The sequence below is a fragment of the Colossoma macropomum genome, unplaced genomic scaffold (genome assembly GCF_904425465.1).
Source record: "Colossoma macropomum unplaced genomic scaffold, Colossoma_macropomum, whole genome shotgun sequence".
In the NCBI taxonomy this organism is placed as follows: Eukaryota; Metazoa; Chordata; class Actinopteri; order Characiformes; family Serrasalmidae; genus Colossoma; species Colossoma macropomum.
Window position 1 is genome coordinate 42,185,348 of NW_023494795.1, and position 22,837 is coordinate 42,208,184.

The following is a 22,837-nucleotide window of genomic DNA, read 5'->3' on the forward strand; positions in this document are numbered from 1 at the left end:
TGTGGCTAACTGTGTTGGAACTAGGCTCTGTGGGAAGGCAGCTCTGCAGGACCAGGGTTGGAGAACGTTGCTCTATTCATTTGATTCTTTCTTCTTTGATTCAGGGTCAAGTGATCAGCTTGAAACCGTGGGACAAGTTGGAGGCTTTTAAGCTCCGGGACAGGTGAGGGGCTGCACTCCTTTGATCTCCAGCGCTTTGTTCAGCTGAACTTCCAGAACCTTCCCTGCTTTGGTCAGCTTCAGGTTCCTCATACAGCCTTTGAACGGAGTGCTGATGGTCAGACCAAACTGCTTCAGACCCTCTGGAAGGCACAAAACGCACGAGTACACAATCAGAGAGGTTCTCTTTTCTGACTTTTATTAAAGAACACATACAGTCGTATGCAAAAGTTTGGGCGCCCTGCTCAAATGACATGTATTGTTGATTTTTTAAGTGAATATTTTAGTGAAAAAGGTGAAAATCATCTACAGAGAACACAAATATGGAATTATCCTGCAATTTTTAGAGCATGATTTTGTTTATTTTCTCCAATATGTTAAAAAAATGCTTCTATATAGAACCATGAACACTCAAAAGAACCTTTGCATGACTAAGGAGTTCTTTGCATGGTGAAATGGTTCTTCAGACTGATAGGGAATGTGCTGTAGATGGTTCTACCTAGAACCTTTCTTAAAAGCTATATAACATCCAAAAGGTTTGTTCTATTGTTACAATGTTAAGCTTGTAACAATAGCAGAGGCCTTGTTGGTGCTATTTAGAACCATGAACATTCAAATAACCTTTTGGATGATTAAATGGTTCTTTGCATTATGAAAGAGTTACTAAGAACGTGCTGTAGACGGTTCTATATAGAACCTTTTTGAAAATGGTCCTATATAGCACCAAAAAGGATTCTTCTATTGTTACAATGTGAAGTCTGTAACAATAGACAAACTCTTCAAAAAGGTTCTATATAGAACCATCTACAACACATTCTCCATCAATCTGAAGAATCATTTCATGATGCAAAGAACCCTTTAAACATGCAAAGGTTTCTTTGAGTGTTCATGGTTCTATACATAACTGTTTTCTTTACTAAAGAACCCTTGAAGATTTTTTTTTCTTTAGTTGTATGACACACTTATCTATAAACATGGATTAAAGTGAACTCTTTAAAAAGAGGGTTCTTTAAGGGTTCTTCGGTAAAGAAAATGGTTCTCTATAAAACCATGAATACTCAAATAACCCTTTGCATTAATAAAGCGTTCTTTGCATGGTGAAATTGTTCTTTAGATTAATGGAGAATGTGCTATAGATGGTTCTATATAGAACCATTCTGAAAAGGGTTCTATACAGCATCCAAAAGGGTTCTCCTATTGTTACGATGTTGAGCTTGTAACAATAGCAGAGCCCTTTTTGGTGCTATGCAGAATGAAACACATCACATTCTCCATCAGTCTGAGGAACAATTTCACCATGGAAAGAACTCTTCAATTATGCAAAGAGTTCTTTGAGTGTTTGTGGTTCTATGTAGAACCATTTTCTTTACTAAAGAACCCTTGAAGAACCATAGTGTATGGACAGAATTCACACAGAGTTAAAGAGGTTCTTTGAGCACAAATCTGAAGAAACGTACCCGGGTATCCCCCAACGTAGACGGGGTCATTGGTGTCGGCGGACGCGGAGCGGGGGTCCGGACTCGCCGCCTCAGATTTAACGCCGTCTACAATCAGCTCCAGGCGGTGTTTCAGCTTGTGGGCGGAGACAGAATGCCACTGACCGTCACAGAGCCCCGCCCCCTGCGCAGGCTCGTACACAGCGGTGACCCGGCCCACCCCGTTATCAGCGTGGAACATGAGCTGAACACAGACGCAGTTCAGGATTCACACCTGATACAACTTCATGCTTTCAGGACTTTTATTCTGAAATTCAACTCTCACCTTCTTTACCCTTTTATCACTCTCTCTCTTTCTCTCGCTCTCTCTCTCTCTCGCTCTCCTTCCTTTTTCTCTTTCTCTCTCGTGCTTTTTTCTTTTTTTTCTCTCTCTCTCCATCTTTCCCCTTTGCTTCTTCTCTCTCATCCTTTCACTTCTCCTTCCTTTTTATCTTTTGACTTCTTTCCCTTTCTCTCTCTCTTCTCTCTCACCATTTAACTTGCCTTCTCTCTCTCTCCCTTTGTCTGCCTCTCTTGCTCTCTGTCTTCTTCATTGCCTCTTTCCTGCTTTCTGTTTCTTTTTCTTTCTCTCTTTTCTCTCTCACTCTAACTCTCTCTCTCTTTTCTGTCTGTCCTGTTCTCTCTCTCTCTTTTTTTTCTTTCTTTCTCTCTCTCCATCTTTACCCCCTTTGTGTCTTCTCTCTCTCTCTATCAACCTTTCACTTCTCCTTCCTTTCTATCTTTTTGCTTATTCCTCTCTTCTCTCTCACCATTTAACTTGTATTCTCTCTCTCTCTCTCTCTCTCTCTCTCCATTGCCTCTTTCTTACTTTCTGTCTTTCTGTTTCTTTCTCTTTCTCTCTTTTCTTTCTCACCCTAACTCTCTCTCTCACTCTCTCTCTCTCTCTCTCACCTTTCCATTCACCAGTTCTATTCCCAGCCCGTCCATCTTCTGGCTGCTGATGCCCAGTAGGACTCCGCTGCTGGTGCTGGTGCGGAACTCCACGTCCACAGACACGTCGTTACCCACGCGGTATGTGGACACTGTAAAAATATTCACACATACAAATTAAACATACACAAACACACATAAACAAACACGTACGAATACATAAACACACAAAAATACACACTATAAGTTACAGTAAAGTATATTGTACATTGTAGCTCTCTGCTGACCTCAGCTGGGCACTCAACCTTTGTGCTCCCGGCTGAATGACTGCCAACTATCAAAGAGTTCAATTTCATTCAACATCTTAAAGCTGTTATAAAGTCATGTAACACCTGAAATATCTGTTATGAACTCATGTGACTCCTGAAATCTCTGTTATGAAGTCACATCACAACTGAAATCTGTTATAAAGTCATGTAACTCCTGAAATCTCTGTTATGAAGTCACATCACAACTGAAATCTGTTATAAAGTCATGTAACTCCTGAAAGCTCTGTTATGAAGTCATGTAACTCCTGAAATCTCTGTTATGAAGTCACATCACAACTGAAATCTGTTATAAAGTCATGTAACTCCTGAAAGCTCTGTTATGAAGTCACATCACAACTGAAATCTGTTATAAAGTCATGTAACTCCTGAAAGCTCTGTTATGAAGTCACATCACAACTGAAATCTGTTATAAAGTCATGTAACTCCTGAAAGCTCTGTTATAAAGTCATGTAACTCCTGAAATCTCTGTTATGAAGTCACATCACTACTGAAATCTGTTATAAAGTCACGTAACTCCTGAAAGCTCTGTTATAAAGTCACGTAACTCCTGAAAGCTCTGTTATAAAGTCACGTAACATCTGAAAGCTCTATTATAAAGTCACGTAACTCCTGAAAGCTCTGTTATAAAGTCACGTAACATCTGAAAGCTCTGTTATAAAGTCACGTAACTCCTGAAAGCTCTGTTATAAAGTCACGTAACACCTGGAAGCTCTGTTATGAAGTCACGTAACACCTGGAAGCTGTTATAAACTCAAGTAATTCCTGAAAGCTCTGTTATAAACTCATGTAACTCCTGAAATCTGTTATGAAGCTCAGTTATAAAGTCAGGTAACTCCAAAAATCAGTTATGAAGTCACGTAACTCCTGAAAGCTCTGTTATAAAGTTATGTAACTCCTCGAAGCTCTGTTATGAAGTCACATAACCCCTGAAAGTCATGTCACAGCCAAATCCCCACCTGCTTTAGCGTATCCAGTGCCATCAAAGTAAGTCCCAGGCTGCGGGTTAGCGAAGCAGGAGCCCACCCTATAGCTGGAGGTGGGATTCTCCATGTCCACATTCAGCATCCGGAAGTTTCTGATGCAGCCATTGATGCTGTAGACCACCTAAAATGTAATGTTACATTTTATCTAACATTGTACTGTGTTAAGTACCATGGGTCACTGTGTGTGCGCGTGTGTGTGTGTGTGTGTGTGTAGTAATGCTGTGTGTGTTCGGTACCGGTCCAATGCGTTTGGTTGTGTAGTTCAGCGGAAGTCCTCCCACATACAGCATCCCGACCACATCCAGTATATCAGCCTTCTTCGGGCTGACTGTGTGTTTGGAATATCGATTATCTACAGTCAGGATTCCTCTCTGCTTGTCCCTCCGCACTCGGATCTGCACACAGAGCAAAGTGGTCTCAACACGCTGAGAGGAGGCCCAAAGTCTTATTACACACCACTATAACCTAAGAATAGCTCAGCCAGTTTGCACTGAAGTCCCTGTAGTTGCTGAATAGTACGACTTTAATAATAAGCCTTTAATAAGTGTGTAATAGGCTGAGCTAATGATTAAAGCTGGTAATAATTTATTAAATTAAACATGTATAGAATAATCTCTGCTAGTCGAGGTGTCTACCTTGTGCCAGTGTCCGTCGTTGATGATTCGGGGGACGCTGACAGATGTGTTTCCGCTGCCCAGGTCGTAGCTCAGGTGGGCCATGCCCTCCTTCACCTGGACGGTGGCGAAATCAGCGTGGTTTATCCTGGCCATGTAGAACACCAGCCCAGAGTCCGCCTCAGTCCGCAGCTCAAACTCAATGGCCAGACTGAGAGAAAAACACACACAGAAAGAAGCAGCGAGTTATTTCCTCACGTCATCCTTCTAGCGATCTATACAGGCTCCGCCCACACAGGCATTCTTTAGTAGCTACTGTTGCTAGACTGAACAAGGTAGAGCACACCTCAGTGTATATCACAATACCTACATTTAGAGTCGGTTATTCATTCAGCCTAATGAGAAACTGTAGAACAGACTCAGTTTATATCACAATACCTACATTTAGAGTCAGTTATTCATTCAGCCTAATGAGAAACTGTAGAACAGACTCAGTTTATATCACAATACCTACATTTAGAGTCAGTTATTCATTCAGCCTAATGAGAAACTGTAGAACAGACTCAGTTTATATCACAATGCCTACATTTAGAGTCAGTTATTCATTCAGCCTAATGAGAAACTGTAGAACAGACTCGGTTTATATCACAATACCTACATTTAGAGTCGGTTATTCATTCAGCCTAATGAGAAACTGTAGAACAGACTCGGTTTATATCACAATACCTACATTTAGAGTCAGTTATTCATTCAGCCTAATGAGAAACTGTAGAACAGACTCAGTTTATATCACAATGCCTACATTTAGAGTCGGTTATTCATTCAGCATAATGAGAAACTGTAGAACAGACTCGGTTTATATCACAATGCCTACATTTAGAGTCGGTTATTCATTCAGCATAATGAGAAACTGTAGAACAGACTCGGTTTATATCACAATACCCACATTTAGAGTCGGTTATTCATTCAGCCTAATGAGAAACTGTAGAACAGACTCGGTTTATATCACAATACCTACATTTAGAGTCAGTTATTCATTCAGACTAATGAGAAACTATAGAACAGACTCGGTTTATATCACAATACCTACATTTAGAGTCGGTTATTCATTCAGCCTAATGAGAAACTGTAGAACAGACTCAGTTTATATCACAATACCTACATTTAGAGTCGGTTATTCATTCAGCCTAATGAGAAACTGTAGAACAGACTCGGTTTATATCACAATACCTACATTTAGAGTCGGTTATTCATTCAGCCTAATGAGAAACTGTAGAACAGACTCAGTTTATATCACAATACCTACATTTAGAGTCGGTTATTCATTCAGCCTAATGAGAAACTGTAGATCAGACTCAGTTTATATCACAATACCTACATTTAGAGTCAGTTATTCATTCAGTCTAATGAGAAACTGTAGAACAGACTCAGTTTATATTACAATACCTACATTTAGAGTCGGTTATTCATTCAACCTGGTTGAACTCAGGTAAAAAAAAACAGGTAGATGTTTCTAATAAAATGGCCAGTTAGTCGAAGTACAAGGTAGGTGTTTCTAATAAAGTGGCCAGTGAGTGGAAGTACAAGGTAGATGTTTCTAATAAAGTGGCCAGTTAGTGGAAGCACAAGATGGGTGTTTCTAATAAAGTGGCCAATGAATGGAAGTACAAGGTAGTTGTTTCTATTAAAGTGGCCAGTTAGTGGTACGAAGAGGACGTTGACTGAATGACCTCCTGCTCACCTGTTCTTGACTTTCCTGTCGTCGAACTCGAAAGCCATGTGACTGTTTCTGGACAGGCCGAACTGTTTTGCTAACTCCAGGACAACAGGCTCCTTCTCTGCTGCACAGGAGACCTGCAGGATTTAATAAAGAGGATGTCAGTCAAAGGCTGGTCATTTAGTCCAGCAAGACCAGACAAGATGACCTTTTTAAGATCCCAGTTCTGGAGGCCCCTCTAGTAGAATACACTGTTTAATGTTCCCCTGAAATTAACTTGTGAAGGGCTTATGAGCTGCTGAGTCAAGTCAAGTGAGTTAAAACACCAAACTGTGGGTCACTGTGGCCTCTAGGTCTGGAGATTGACCCATGTGACTGAGGTCATTGTTTCTGCACTACGTTTAGTTACGATATCAGGCTATTATTTATATTAGGTCAGTGTTTCTCAGTCTCGCTATTATATATATTATTCTTTAGTAAAGAAAATGGTTCTATATAGAACCATGAACACTCAAAGGACCCTTTGCATGATTAAAGGGTTCTCTGCATCATGAAAGCGTTCTTCAGATTGACGGAGAATGTGCTGTAGCTGGATTAAAAAGGGTTCTTTATAGCAACATAAGGGGTTCTTCTATTGTTACTATGTCAAGGTTGTTAACAATAGAAGAACCTTTTTTGGTGCTATATATAACCATATATAACACCTTCTCCATCAATCTGAGGAAACTTTTAACCATACAAAGGGTTCTTTGAGCGTGCACTGAAAAAAAGTTTTTAATCATTTCTTATTTTAACCCAAACATGTAAAGAATTGTATCCTAAAGAGGTAATAAATCATCTGCCTTCATATCTGTATTGTCCATTTCTGATTTATTCACATGGCAAAGTACAACAGAACAATATTGCAATTGATGCTGTTTTAAAACCTGCCACTAGATGGTGCCATAGTACACCTTATGGCACTGCATTACACATTCTCTATCAGTGCACACCCATAAAAACAGTGCTGTTCTTTACAGGCTCTGTTTGTTCTTCTGTAACTCCTCTGATCAGCTCATGAAGGCGCATGAAGCTGCATCGTACTCCGTCTGCTGGAGCAGGGTAAATGCTACAAAGCGCAGCACTGGAGTGTCTACAGGTGTGTGTCTGTATTTACGTATGCGCAGGTGAGCAAGTATACGTTAGCACTTTGAAACAGCATGCAAAAGTTTGGACCCAGTCAAATGACATGTTCTGTTGATTTTTGTAGTAAAACATTCTGAATAAAATAATTTAATAACAAAATAAAATAAAATAAAAAATAACATAAAATGTGCCATAACTTTTGCACAGAACATACTGTATGTTTCATTTGTACCTATTTGTACCTGTGTGTCTATCTATCTGTCTATCTGTCTCTCTGTCTGTCTATCTACCTGTCTTTCTGTCTATCTATCTATCTGTCTGTTTGTCTGTCTGTCTATATATCTATCTATCCAAACGGGGGTGCGCAAACTTTTGCTTATGACTGTATGTGTCCCTGTGAGAGTCTCTGTGTGTGTATCTGTGTGAGTGTGTGTGTAACTGTGTGTGTGTGTATGTGCGTGTGTGTAACTGTGTGTGTGTGTAACTGTGTGTGTGTGTAACTGTGTGTGTGAGTGTGTGTGTGTAACTGTGTGTGTGTGTGTGTGTGTGTGGTGTCTGTGTGTGTGTGTGTGTGTGTAACTGTGTGTGTGTGTGTGTGTGTGTGTGTGTGTGTGTGTAACTGTGTGTGTGTGTGTGTGTGTGTGTGTGTGTGTGTGTAACTGTGTGTGTGTGTGTGTGTGAGTGTCTGTGTGTGTGAGTGTGTGTGTGTATTTGTTTGTGTGTGTGTGTGTGTCTGTGTGTGTGTGTGTGTGTGTGTGTGTGTGTGTGTGTAACTGTGTGTGTGTGTGTCTGTGTCTGTGTGTGTGTGTGTGTGTGTGTGTGTGTGTGTGTGTGTGTGTGTGCGTAAAGCAGTACCGCTGTTTCATCAACATGGACAGGCGGCTCAGGAATGATGACCTCAGCAGGGGGCGTGGCCTAAAGAGCAGCAGAGCGAAAGCAGAAGGGTGAAAGGTAATGAAGCATCATGCAGCAGCGCACAGCTGCCCTCGGTCAGTTATAACCACAGCATAAGACTCACCCATAACTCACATAGAGCACATAGAAAGAATTCATTTGTTTCATTTCCAGTCAAAAAGGCTGTTAAATCCATGTTATTCAAGTTTTTCTGCACAGAAAAAGAGCAGAAAACACACATTTAACTGAAAATGACGCTCAACTCAAGTGGTCAGTGAGTCTCTCTCACCTTTATTCCAGCTTCCATTCTGTCCAGGAGACTCACTTTCAGTTCCTCAAAGAATCTGCAGACACACCTCCAAAGTTCAGTCTTAGAAGCTGGTTGATCATTTTCTGAACTAATCAAACACATTCAGTGATGTTGAGGTCTGGACTCTGGGGTGGTCAGTCCATTGTTCAGCTTCTTTCTTTGATGTGTCCGTCTCCTTTTCTCAGTGAGGTTCTTCTTGATCAGCTACACATCCTTTCAGACCCACAGCGCTGAGTCGTCTTCTCACAGTGGAAGGATGGACAGAAACACCTGTGGATGTTTTCAGATCTGAAGCAGCTTGATTTTCTCCTCTCTCTCAGAGATGAGAGCTTTAAGTGCTGTTTATCTGATGGGGGCAGTTTTGGGGTCGACCAGCTCTTCCAGGTGGTTGTTAGGAGACACATTTTCTCTGTAGCTTTAAATCAGTTTTTGAATCTTCAGTTGTTTTACATCTAATCCGCTCAGAAACAGCTGAAAAATGAATAACTCGTACTGATGGCCATTTCTGACTGGAAATCAATAAATGAAAGTGGTCTATGAGTTTTGCACATTACTATAGATCAGTTTAATATAGCAGTACAAAAAGTTATTATATATAGTAATAAAGCTGATATATGACTCATTCTTATACGGGCTCGTTTTACAATGCATCGAAACCCTGTGTGTCCACAATGTTCACTTTAGGAGCCGAAAGCTGGAGTTTTGTAATGAAACAGTAAAAATGGAGTTATGATGTTTTGAAATGATGGTGAGAATTTACGCTGCGTGTCGTAACACAGAATTAGCACAGGTCATAAAGCCACAGAACGATCCAGAAGGACTGATGAGACCTCAGTGTCACTATGACAGTGATCCTCATCACCTGCCTGTCCTGGAGTGACGCTTTATGAATGATTAACACTCATAAATCCATAAACTACCTGATGAGCTTGAGTGTTACGCACGACTGAGAGTAACAGTGAGTGAAAACAGCAGAGCTGAACTGGAAACAAACCAGACACCATCAGCAGCAGAGCTGTCAGAGTCAGAGTCAGTCAGAGTCAGAGTAAGAGTAAGAGTCAGTAAGAGTCAGAGTAAGAGTCAGTAAGAGTCAGAGTAAGAGTCAGTCAGAGTCAGAGTAAGAGTAAGAGTCGAGTAAGAGTCAGTAAGAGTCAGTCAGAATCAGTCAGAGTCAAAGTCAGTGTCAGTGTCAGAGACAGTCAGAGTTAGTCAAAGTAGTCAGAGTCAGAGTCAGTCAGTCAGAGTCAGTCAGTCAGAGTAGGTCAAAGTCAGAGTCACTGGCACTGACACTGTCAGAGTCAAAGTCACTGACACTGTCAGAGTCAATGTCAGTGTCAGAGTCAATCAGAGTCAGTCAGTCAGAGTAGGTCAAAGTCAGAGTCACTGGCACTGACACTGTCAGAGTCACGACACTGTCAGAGTCAATGTCAGTGTCAGATTCAATCAGAGTCAGTCAGTCAGAGTCAGTCAGAGTCAGGGTCAATCAGTCAGAGTCAGTCAGAGTCAGAGTCAGAGTAGGTCAGAGTCAGAGTCAGTGTCAGAGTCAGAGTAGGTCAGAGTCAGAGTCAGTCAGAGTCAGTGTCAGAAGTCAGAGTCAGTCAGAGTCAGAGTCAGTCAGTCAGAGTAGATCAAGGTCAGAGTCAGTCAGAGTCAGTCAGTCAGAGTCAGTCAGAGTAGGTAAGAATCAGAGTCAGTGTCCGTGTCAGGTCAGAGTCACTCAGTCAGAGTTGGAGTCAGAGTCAGTCAGAGTAGGTCAGAGTCAGTCAGTCAGTGTCAGTGGCAGAGTCAGTCAGTGTCAGAGTCAGTCGGTCAGAGTGGATCAAAGTCAGAGTCAGTCAGAGTCAGTGTCAGGTCAGTCAGTCAGAGTCAGTCAGAGTAGGTAAGAGTCAGAGTCAGTGTCTGTGTCAGGTCAGAGTCACTCAGTCAGAGTCGGAGTCAGAGTCAGTTAGAGTAGGTCAGAGTCAGAGTCAGTGTCAGAGTCAGTGTCAGAGCTGAAGCATCAGTCAGAGAGAAAGCTACAGAGAGGCTAGCAGACGAGCTCTCTCCTCTCTCTCTCTCTCTCTCTCTGTGTCTCCCTCTCTCTCTCTCTGTCTCTCTCTCTCCTCTCTCTCTCTCTCTCTTTTCTGTTTCTTCTCTTCCTGTCACTCTTATGAGATTGTTGTAAGAATATTATGATTATTCATCTTATTTCTAGACATTCTTGCTAGTATTAAATCACGTTTCCAGTGAAAGGGTCTTTATTCGTTGGCGGATCTTTTTACCTGTTTTGAGAAATAATGCAGAGAATTTTGCCTGAATCAAAAAATTACGGTTAAAACTTTCAAAAGACTCAAATTTCCTCAAACACCAGGAAAACAGTCTAGAAATCAGCTGAATAATCTCACAGTATCCAGACGAGTCAGGATGAGACGTTACATACAGTGGCTACATTTAAGATGTTCTCTTTTGCTACTGTATCATTTTTTGCAGTGTATCTGTATCTCTTCGTCCTTCTCTTCTTGTCACTCTTTCTCTTTATCTGTATCTCTTCCTGTTTTTCTCTTCTGATATCTTTTCTTGCTCTCTCCATCTTCTTTACTCTTTTTCTCTCTGAATTTCACCATTTCTCTTCTCTCTTTCTCTTTGCCCCTTTCTCTCCCATTCTGCCTCTCTCTCACTGTCTTTATCCTGCTCTCTCTCTCTCTCTCTCTCTCTCTCTATCTCTCTCTCTCTCTCTGTGTTTGTCTTGCTCCCTCCATCTCTCCCACTATCATTCTCTATATATCTCCTATCTTTACCCCATCTTTGAAGCTAATGGTGTGGAAAACTACTCCATTTTTATAGCTCTCCCTGCAGTTTCTCTCTCTCTCTCTCTCTCTCTCTCTCTCTCTCTCTCTCTCCTCTCCTCTCTCTCTCCCTCTCCCTCTCCCTCTCCCTCTCCCTCTCCCTCTCTCTCTCTCCCCGGTTCAGACCCACTGGGCCGCCCCACAGACATCCCACAGTGCCTCAGTCCATACGTACAGTGGAAGGTGGGGGCGGTGGCTTTGCTGCCTCTGTGGGTGTGGCTTCTGGTTTGAGTGGGGCCGCTTCTTCTTCCTCTTCTTCCTCCTCCTCTTCCTCCACAGGCGGTGGAGGGGGCGGGGCTACATCGGGACACCGTCCGATTTCAGCGTTCTCGAAGGCCACCGGCTGGGAGAAGTCCACGGGCCTGTTTGATTGACACATATGATAAGATCAAAAGACTGAACACACCTGACTGAATCCATTTTTTTTTGCTGTAGCTGAATGGGTGGGGCTAAACTGCTGTAGGCTGAATGGGCGGGGCTAAACTGCTGTAGGCTGAATGGGTGGGGCTAAACTGCTGTAGACTGAACCCTTGGTCATCACCTTGAAGGGGAATTCCACAAATTTTTCAAAACTTCTATATAATTAAACTGGTTGAGATGTAAACAGAGCCGTTCAGAGTGGTTTGGTGTGAAACGCTCTTTTATAGAGAAACTTATCGAGTCAGAACTGTTCACAGTGGTGGTGATAGGAACCAGACGTCCACCTCTAAAAGCTCCCTCACAGAAAGTTACTACAATTACATGAAGTGGTTATGAATACGCTGCCTTGTGTCTGAGACACTGTTTTATGATAGTTTTAAAAGGTTTTGATCTAAAACCCCTGGTTCCCATCACCACCACCGTAAAGAAAGGAAGTTTCCACTGCTCCAGAGTCCACTGTCGGCGTGCTTTACACCCCTCCAGCCGACACTTGGCATTGCACATAGTGATATTAGGCTTGTGCACAGCTGCTCGGCCATGGAAACTCACGTCATGAAGCTTCTGACATACAGTTCTTATGCTGATGTTGCTTCCAGAGGCTGTTTGGAGCTCTGTAGCGAGTGATACTATAGAGGATAGCTCGATTTGAAACTCAATAATAATAGCACTTAGAGTCGGCTGGGGCAGATCTAGCAGGGCAAAAATTGAATGGACTGACTTGTGGCCAAGGTGGCATCGTATGACAGTGCCATCTTTAAAGTATCTGAGCTCTTCAGTTTGACCCTCTACTGCCAGTGTTGGTCTATGGAGACTTCATGTGTTTGATTTTACACACCTGTTAGAAATGGGAGTGGCTAAAACAGCTGAACTCAATGATTAGGAGTGGCCACATACTTTTGCACATTAAGGCCCAGTCCCATTTCACTCCTCGCTCTTACCACTGAGCCTTTACCCCTCTGTTTTGTGCGTTCACGTCTAGGGGTAGGGTGTCCCGATTCTCATTGAGATAGAGGGGTGGGGTGAAGTATTAGGCCTACATGACCCTCCAAATGGAGGTTTTTCAGAGACTCCAAACAGAGTGATATGAGAAAGAAAGAAAACCGGCAAGATGGAGAACAAGAGACCAAAGAAACCCACAAATGTGAGAATTTTCTCCATTAAAAATTTTAATAATCACTATATTATATATTATCTTAGTTTAGTGTTGTTTCAATGTATTATGGTCCTTTTCTTTATAACAAGCACAAAAATTCACTAGTAGTGCTGATGTCTCAGCAGCTCGCTAAACTTCCCGTTCCACCTTAAATGGTCCAGCAGTTACATTCTGGGGCCTCAGGGATCCGAGCTCCTGCTCCATTTAAGGTGGAACGGGAAGATTTGAACAAGAAAGCTGGTGAATATCTGACTTCAGCTTCATATCACTGAAGAATTAGGGGTGGGTGATAATAAATAATTGCCCCCCCCTCTTTGAAGGCATATGATGCCCTAAATGTAACTAAAGCCCAGCAGTGAGGAGCTGAACTTTACCCTCCTCTGCTGTCACTGCAGACTGGCAGGGTCGCCTACAGAGCAGCGCTGGTAGCTGTTAATGAAGTAATGCTCTTTTTATTAAAGGGTCCCATTTCAGAGGGAAGATTTCAACCACTACCCTGTAACTCAGTTCCTAGAGGCAAGGAAACACTCAAAAACATGGGGTAGAGGTAAGAATTAGAAATGGGACTGGGCCTAGTGTATGCCGCAACAGTTCAAAGCAATGGTAATGGTTATAGCATGGCTATGTCGACGTGTTGTAGCAGGATTCAAGTAAAATGTTACCGAAAACCCTTCCGTAAGTGGGTGTTTCCAAACTTTTGACTGCTGTCGCACAAACCGGGTGTGGGTGAGTGAGCTGCGGCGCAACGCGACTGAAAATCCGGTGAATAATGAACACGGTTATGAGCAAGGACACCCTCGTTTAATGCTGTGTAATAGAGGTCAACAGGCTCCGCTCGGGTGTAAGAGACCAAGGGCTTCCTGACAGAGATTCATAATCGTCATTAGCGGGAGAAAAACTCGCCGATTATTAACGGCGCGAGAGCACTTGGCTTATGACTGCACCTCAAAACAGCTCTGCAGGCAAAACAAGCCAACTAATTTAAACCCACAAGAGGCAGAGAGGGAAAAAAGCCCACCCACACGGTCACATTTCATATTCCTCCTGTTACTGTACATGTACTGCAGTAATGGACAACACAGCTCATGGAGTTTACAGCATGTTATTATGTTCAGAGATATAAAGCTTGATTAGATCGAGTGTACAAAGCTCTAACTGTTTGTTACGGCAATAAAAGCCCCGTCGATGAGTCTTTAAACCCTGCAGGCCTGTTCAGCTGAAACTACCCGTTAAATAAAGCACCAGGTCACCACTAGGGGGAGCTCACGGTCCAGTTCTCAGTTCCAGTTCAGTACCGTTGGTTCTGACCTACTATCATCTCCTTTAAAGGGGGAAATCCACCAACTTTTCCAAATCTCTGCATAAATAAATGGTTGAGACGTAAACAAACATTCTAGAGTCAGAACTGTTCACAGTGGTGGTGATAGGAACCAGACGTCCACCTCTAAAAGCTCCCTCACAGAAAGTTACTACATGAAATGGTTATGAATTCACTGCCTGATGACCGAGACACTGTTTTAGGATAGATTTGAGAAGATTTCAGCCCTAAAACATATTTTTAAAACGTATTTTTCAGAACTGTTTTACCATGATAAACATTATATACACCACAAACAAAGCTCAGAAGACCCAGTGTAGGTTCAATGGTGGTTTCGGATAGTAAATAAAATGGCTATATTTGTGTGGTCGACATCTACAATCTCTACCTTCCTCCCCCTTTTACTTTTTAAACTGGATCATTTTTACTTTTTAAGCTATCTTATATTATGTTTATTATCATGACATTTCTTTTTTTTCTCTCGCCTTTATTTAATTTCTTTGAGGTAAAATGTATGAACAGTGATGTGCAGATAAAGCTCTTCTTATTATTATTCTTATTCTTATTATTAGTAGTAATAGTTGTACTTGTATCATACCTACTACAATGAAATAATGACACCACACTGTAAAAAAATATTAGAGAGTGAAAACATCTTAAATGTAGTCAGTATATCTACTGTTTCTCATTATGAGACTGTTGTAAGAATAATATTCCACCTGTACATTTTTGCTCGTTTTGAGTATTTTTATCTTGTGAAAGTGTCTTATTCCATTAAAAGATTGGTTTACTTGCTTCGAGAAATAATGAAGATAATTTTGCTTATTTAAAGAAATAATGTCTAAAACAAGTCAAATTATCTGGCAACGGAATGAGACATTTTTATAAGATAAAACTGCTTAAAAACAAGTGAAAAAAGTCTAGAAATAAGTTAAATAATCTCACAATATTCTTACAACAATCTCCTAATGAGAAATAGTAGATATATTGACTGTGCAGTGCAGTAAAAGTAAAAATCTAACATAAACATGCAAAAAACTGGATTCTCAGTACGGGTACAGGACTGCAGTGGAACCTCTTACCGCATCCAGCATGTTTTAGCATAGAAACGATCCTCGTTTTGGATTTTTTTTATTCTGAAACGCGTTTTTGTTCATCTGTACTGAGAGAAAAGGCTGCAGGAGGAAAGATATTAACTGCGTTCCAAAGTCTGGGCTGCATTTCTCAGCCGCTACGTCATATCAGGCTGTTTCAAAGTGAAGGACCCTTTGTTTACAGCCTAGAAATGCAGCCTACGTTCTGAGTGACGCAACTGATGTTTCCTTCAAGGCCCCTCGGTTACCCACAGTTCTCCGAGCACGAACAACGCGAAGGAAATAAACAGCACCATGAAAATGACGGAAAACGAAGATATTGGAGCAGAGCTTGATTTAGAATGTAAGCTGTTCACGTCCCTGAATTCGACTTCGTTACCTTATAAAGTGTAACATCTCTGATTAATTAAAGCTTTCGCCCGTATATCGTATTTTAATCCGAGGTATTTGTTTATACGTAGTTTATCGTACTACACAAGCTTGTTGGTGTATCAGCTACCATAGCAGCAAACACAACGAAACGGGCTCCATTTTCTCTCACCAGCTCCCTCACAAGTTTCGCACTGCAATTGCAAGAGGCGGGGCCTTTCTAGTGACATCACCGCGCAGCCTCGTTGGGGCTGTTCCATTTCTGTGACCGACAGGCTGCTAAGGAGGAGTCTTCATAGGACAGTCCTACCGAGGAGCCGCCTGACCTCGGCTGCAGCCCAGGCTTTGGAACGCAGCATATGTGTGTGTATATTAGACTCCAGGCTGTTGTTGACCTTCTGAGTGTAAAATTAGTGAACATGTCCTCTACAGAGACACACTACTGCACATTTAATACACAACTACTGTTTGTTTACTGAATTTAACACACTGGGAGGGGGGCATAAAAAGTAGCCTGCAAATTTATGTACAATATGTTAAACTCGGCAAGTCGTGTGTCTCTGTAGAGGATGTGTTCACTTATTCACGCTCGGGAAACCAACAACCGCATGTGTGTGTGTGTGTGTGAGAGAGAGAGAGAGAGAGAGAGATAGAGTCGTACACTGTATTGATCAGCAGGTTCCAGATGCAGCCCTCGAAGGGCACGCTGGGCCTCTGCAGGCCGGTCTGTACGTCAGCAGGAACTCCGCCTATAAACAGTCTGTGGATGCTGATTGGATGATCGCTGGGTAACGCCTGCTCCATCCGCGTCTCTTCATCCACCTGCACTGAGAAAGACCTGAACACATAGAGGATCCAGTCATTATTACTGACAGCCAGAGAAGAAAAAAGGAAGAGGAGATTAAAGGGGACCTATTATGTGCATGTAAACTGTCTGTGAAGTCACAAAGTTCAAAGTTCCCTCAAGAGAAGAAAAACACTTTTCAGCTGCCTGGTTGGAATTCCAGCCCTTTTCCTCTGTTACAAGATGATGTCATCTCGTAACATGGTCCTCACTGCCCGCCTACTCGCGAGCTCGACATGGCCTCACACAGAGCCCAGCAGCTACTGGAGGCTCTGGCGGCTGACCAATCGCCAGAGTGGGCGAGCGGACCAATCAGAGCACACTGGGCTCATCGGGAGGTGGGGCTTAAAGACACAGGAGCTCTAACTGGGTGTTTCAGACAGAGGGTGAATAGAGATGAACAGCATGAGAGAAATAATGTGTTTTAAAACACTGAAGCATGTAAATCTATTCAGCCCCCTAAAATAAAATAATAAATAAACACTGAAGATGAGCAGAATTGGTCCCCTTTAAAGCGATAGTTTACTGAAATCCTGAACAATAGCTAAAAACAGCTGTACTGCAATCCACGTTAATCAACAACAGTGTCTCGTACAGCGTCAGAATCCACATAATCTGGTCTATTAGATATTAATGAATAATACATGCTCATTGTGGAGATGTATGCATGCGGTGCTAATTAAGCCTCCACTACTTGTTAGCTACGTTAGCTTCATAGCTTCAGTGGAAAACTAAAGAAACAAACTGCGGACACGCCTGCCTACATTTGGAGTAAGGAAGGGAAAAACTGGTTTTCCACTGAACTATCGCTTTAATAAAAAGATGGAGAGAGAGAGAGAGAGAGAGAGAGAGAGAGAGAGACAGAGTCCCTCACCCTTCTCTGTGTCGGCGGATGCGCAGCGAGTGCTCTCGGCCATCGTGCAAAATTCCCTCCTCCGGTTTCCTGAGAGCGCGCCGCGGGTTTCTACTGCCAGTGAAGACCAGAACCTCCAGAGAACCTTTATTCAACTGTACTGAGATAAAGGGCTGCAGAGAGAGAGAGAGAGAGAGAGAGAGAGATTACATGTACTCTACTGAGCTGTTATGACATTAAACATGTTTATGGCATGATTATGTTAATGTTACGCAGCAGGATGCAAATTAAAGGTTACCAAAGTGTGAAACTCATATCATCTATAGACGACTTAAAGGGAAATTTCCCCCATTTTTTAAAAATTTCAACATAATTCAGTAGTTCAGATTTCTTCACAGTGGTGGTGATAGGAACCAGGGGTCGCCATGACTACAACACAAATATAGACATTTTATTTACCATCCAGAACCACCAGTGAACCTACACGAGTCTTCTGAGTTTATATGGAATGTTGATGATGGAAAATAGTGGAAAATCTGAAATAATAGGTTTTCTTTGGGGACTATTTTGCCTCACAGCGCCCTGCATGTATCCCTCCACCATGAATGAAGTTTAAGTTCTCTAAACTATCCTAAAACAGTGTCTCAGTCATCAGGCAGTGAATTCATAACCATTTCATGTAGTAACTTTCTGTGAGGGAGCTTTTAGAGGTGGACGTCTGGTTCCTATCACCACCACTGTGAACAGTTCTGACTCAGTAAGTTAACAGTAAACACAACAAACCACTCTGAATGACTTTGTTTACATCTTAAATATGCAGAACATTTAAAAAACAGCAATGTAAAAACGAGAAACGTTAGATATTTGGACTAAGTTGACGATGATTTCACAAGCCAAGATATATATTTCGCAGTGAAATTATAAACGTGTTTATTTCTTCTCCTGCAAACTTCCCATTTTGGAGGGACATTTTGTTACAACTGTGATGAAATGCATCATTATTTGTGTCCTGCAAGTAAAGCACAACGAATCGAACTGAACTCAGACAGCAGGAGTGACTCATTTGGCACAATAGCGGCATTCAGTGAAACAGCGCTGGTACACAGTCAGTCTGACCTGAAACAGTCCTCACAGAGAGCAGAACAACCACAGATTCAGATCTGCATCTGCTGCTGTACGGTTAGGAGCTGTTCGGCTGATGCATAGCTTGTGTTAACCATCCTCTAGCCCTTCGCCAATGGTCAGTTTCTGACCACAGAGCCTCTCTTGGCTAGATATTGTTGATATTGGCTCTTGTTGTTTCTAATAAAGTGGCCAGTAAGTGTACAGACAAGGTGGGTGTTTCTAATAAAGCGTCCAGTCAGTGGAAGTACAAGGTGGGTGTTTCTAATAAAGCGGCCAGTGAGTGGAAATAAAGGTATGTGTTTCTAATAAAGTGGACAGTGAGTGGAAGTCAAGGTGGGTGTTTCTAATAAAGTGGCCAGTTAAGTGAAACAGACAAGGTGGGTGTTTCTAATAAAGTGGCCAGTTAAGTGCAAGCACAAGGTGGGTGTTTCTAATAAGTGGCCAGTTGAGTGGAAGTACAAGGTAGGGGTTTCTAGTTAGGTGGCCAGTAAATGGACATACAAGTTGGGTGTTCCTAATAAAGTGGCCAGTTGGTGGACGCACAAGGTGGGTGTTTCTAATAAAGTGGACAGTGAGTGGAAGTCAAGGTAGGTGTTTCTAATAAAGTGGCCAGTTAAGTGCAAGCACAAGGTGGGTGTTTCTAATAAAGTGGCCAGCGAGTGAAAGCACAAGGTGGGTGTTTCCAAAAAAGTGGCCAGTTGAGTGTACAAATAGCTCTTTGTGAGGATGAACTCACTAGTTTCAGAGCTCCGAATGCAGATGGAGATCTTTCCCATTGTGGTCTAGTGTGAGCTGCATGACGCCTCCTGACAAAAACAGTCCCCATAACTAATCCATAAACACTCCATTACGTACTAATGCGCTCAGAAAGCTGTTTTTCATTCATTCAGCCGAGCTGAACTCTTGCACATCTGCAGCCAGTAGAGCAGCAGCTAGCTGTCCGTGTTTCAATTTACAATGCTGTCTCCAGGAGAGCTGACCGGACCGACCCGGCTGACCCTCGGCCGCCAGGAGAGCTCTCAGCAAGAGCGGACCGTGTGTGATCAGACAGACAAAAGCGAGCACGTACACACACCTTGCTGCGCTCAAACAGAGACAGAATTGCGGGATGTTATGCGTGAACAGGCTCGGCTCTCCAGCGGATCTGCCCCTGCTCCTCTCCTAATGCGGGGAATGAGTGAGGGAGCAGAATCCACAGCACTTCACCAGGCAGGGCTCTGACCTCCTTCACACACAGCACTTCTCCACTGTGCAGAACAGCCACTTTATTTTACAGGTTAAAAGTGGGCTTCAATTATCAGAGTATTTCCTACTCAATCACAGTTATTCTGCACATGATTATTACCTGAAACAGAACAGGGCGATTATTCAGCTCTGCACTGCAGGTTTTGAAGAGTTCGTAGATTTTTACATATTTTTTATTAGGAAAACAGTTACTGTATTTTTACAGGTTGGGTATTAGTAACTCTGAGCGTCTCTACCTGTCCGTCTGTCTATCCTCACATCAGCTATGCATCAATCCATCCATCCATCCATCCATCCATCCATCCATCCATCCAGCCATCCATTCAACTAGCCAACCATTATAATATATACATCCATCAATTCAATCATCTATCCATCTAACCATTATCCATCCATCCATCCATCCATCCATCCATTCATCCATCCAACTAGCCAACCATCATATATTCATCCATCAATTTAATCATCATCTATCCATCCAACCATTATCCATCCATCCATCCATCCATCCATCCATTCAGCCATCCATCTGTCCATCCATCCATCCATCCATCCATCCATCCATTCAACTAGCCAACCATTATAGTGTATACATCCATCAGTTTAATCATCATCTATCCATCCAACCATTATCCATCCATCCGTCCATCTGTTCATCCGTCCAGCCATCCATCCACCCATCCATCCATCCATCCATCCATCCATCCATCCATCCATCCATCCATCAACTATCCATGCATTCATCATTAGTACATCCATCCATCCATCCATCCATCCAGCCATTCAACTAGCCAACCGTTATAGTATATACATCCATCAATTCAATAATCTATCCATCCACCCATCCATCCATCCATCCATCCATCCATTCAACTAGCCAACCATCATATATTCATCCATCAATTTAATCATCTATCCATCCAACCATTATCCATCCATCCGTCCAGCCATCCATCCATCCATCCATCCATCCATCCATCCATCCATCCGTCCAGCCATCCATTCATCCACCCATCCATCCATACATCCATCCATCCATCCATTCAACTAGCCAACTATCATATTTTCATCCATCAATTTAATCATCATCTATCCATCCAACCATTATCCATCCATCCGTCCATCCGTCCATCCGTCCAGCCATCCATCCGTCCATCCATCCATCCATCCATCCATCCATCTATCCATCTATCAACTATCCATGCATTCATCATTAATCCATCCATCCATCCATCCATCCATCCATCCATCCAACCATTATCCATCCATCCATTCATTCAACTTCCACCCTCTCATCCATCCATCCATCCATTTATCCATTCAACTGCCATCTTTCCATCCAACTATTTATCAATCCAACCATCATCTATTCAACCATCATCCATCTAAGTTATCTATTCATTCAACCTTCATCTATCCATCCATCCCTCTGCCTGTTTGTCCAAAGCCTTCATAGTGTTACAGTAATCTTATCTGCTAGAGAGAGTGTTTATTGTGACTCTCACTCTACCATTTAACAGTGATATTGGTGCTAAGATGTGTTTGGGACACCCAGCCCTGTCCGTCTATCCACCCGTCCATCTCCCCATCTGTCCATCTATCTCTGTCTATCCAGCTACCTATCTATCTATCTATTGGTCTTGCTAACAGTCTGTCTATCTGTCTGTCTGTCTGTCTATCCATCCACCCACCCATCTATCGATCTATCTATCTAGCTCTCTGTCTGCCTCTCCATCCATGCACCCACCCATCCAACTGTCCATCCATTCATCTATCCATCCGTCCATCCATCTGTCGCACAAAAGGAACCAAGAAAAACTAGGAAGCCAGGAACCCGCCACATCCACTTCATTTATGGCCCATAATGATTTTCTAAAGGTGACGGTGGCGGACCCTCTCCCACGAGAGAACGAGAGCAAATTGGACCCCATCCATCAGAGAGGCGGAGAGTAAATCTATTTTTACGAGAAGGGCCACACGAGAGGAAGGGAGGAGAGTGGAGGAGAGGAAAGGAGGAGTGGAGGTTAAAGCCACGATCTCTTACAGCCTCTCGAACCGCATAATTGATGTGCTGCCCCCGAGTGCTCTCTCGGAGAGAGAGGACATTAGCGACAGAGACGTAGAATGTCATATTTTAATTAAAATGATCACCACGCCCCCAGCCTTATTCCGCTGCTGCCGTAGATGAGCGCCGGGTTTGTTTGCTGAGGGCCAGAAGCAATTACAGGCGCACAGGTGTATAATCAATCTCCTTTATGGGCCAAGAGACAAACTGCTAACCCTGTGGGTTCATTACCATTAGCATGCACTGAGGACCGCAGCTGTAAGACCCTTCCTTCCTTTCCCCTCCGTTCCTCCATCCCGCCATCTCTCTAGTGATGTGTTCCTGCTCTTGTCTGCCGGTCTGTCTCTTTCTCGTTCTCTCCATCTCTCCAGCTTTGGCCATCTGTCTCTTTTAAGGTCTGTCTGTCCTTGTACACAGCTCGGTCTCATTTCTCTAGACTGCGAAACTGAGTAACACATTTTAAAGGACGAAAGGCCTTCAAACTTTCAGAGAATAACCACGCCCACTCCCCCCAGCCTTCATACTGAATAACCACGCCCACTCACCCAGCCTTCATACTGAATAACCACGCCCACTCCCCCCAGCCCTCATACTGAATAACCACGCCCACTCACCCAGCCCTCATACTGAATAACCACGCCCACTCACCCAGCCTTCATACTGAATAACCACGCCCACTCCCCCTCAGCCTCATACTGAATAACCACGCCCACTCACCCAGCCTTCATACTGAATAACCACGCCCACTCCCCCCCAGCCCTCATACTGAATAACCACGCCCACTCCCCCCCCAGCCCTCATACTGAATAACCACGCCCACTCCCCCTCAGCCTCATACTGAATAACCACGCCCACTCTCTCCAGCCTTCATACTGAATAACCACGCCCACTCACCCAGCCTTCATACTGAATAACCACGCCCACTCCCCCCCAGCCCTCATACTGAATAACCACGCCCACTCCCCCTCAGCCTCATACTGAATAACCACGCCCACTCTCTCCAGCCTTCATACTGAATAACCACGCCCA

The 22,837-nt window shown here is 43.0% G+C and overlaps 1 protein-coding gene across 1 annotated transcript in view; it reads right to left on the minus strand.

Annotated features, from left to right (window-relative positions):
• The window catches only part of lama2 (laminin, alpha 2), a 253,651-nt gene continuing 230,814 nt past the window's right edge, over positions 1 to 22,837 (minus strand). The window contains exons 56-65 of the mRNA XM_036582814.1: positions 17,395 to 17,546; positions 16,338 to 16,514; positions 11,498 to 11,684; positions 6,193 to 6,305; positions 4,473 to 4,662; positions 4,074 to 4,232; positions 3,811 to 3,958; positions 2,547 to 2,677; positions 1,617 to 1,839; positions 1 to 302 (exon numbers count right to left, since the gene is read on the minus strand). Of these exons, the coding sequence (XP_036438707.1) occupies positions 148 to 302; positions 1,617 to 1,839; positions 2,547 to 2,677; positions 3,811 to 3,958; positions 4,074 to 4,232; positions 4,473 to 4,662; positions 6,193 to 6,305; positions 11,498 to 11,684; positions 16,338 to 16,514; positions 17,395 to 17,546 (1,635 nt within the window). The 3' untranslated portion in view covers positions 1 to 147. The remainder of the gene's footprint in view (positions 303 to 1,616; positions 1,840 to 2,546; positions 2,678 to 3,810; positions 3,959 to 4,073; positions 4,233 to 4,472; positions 4,663 to 6,192; positions 6,306 to 11,497; positions 11,685 to 16,337; positions 16,515 to 17,394; positions 17,547 to 22,837) is intronic.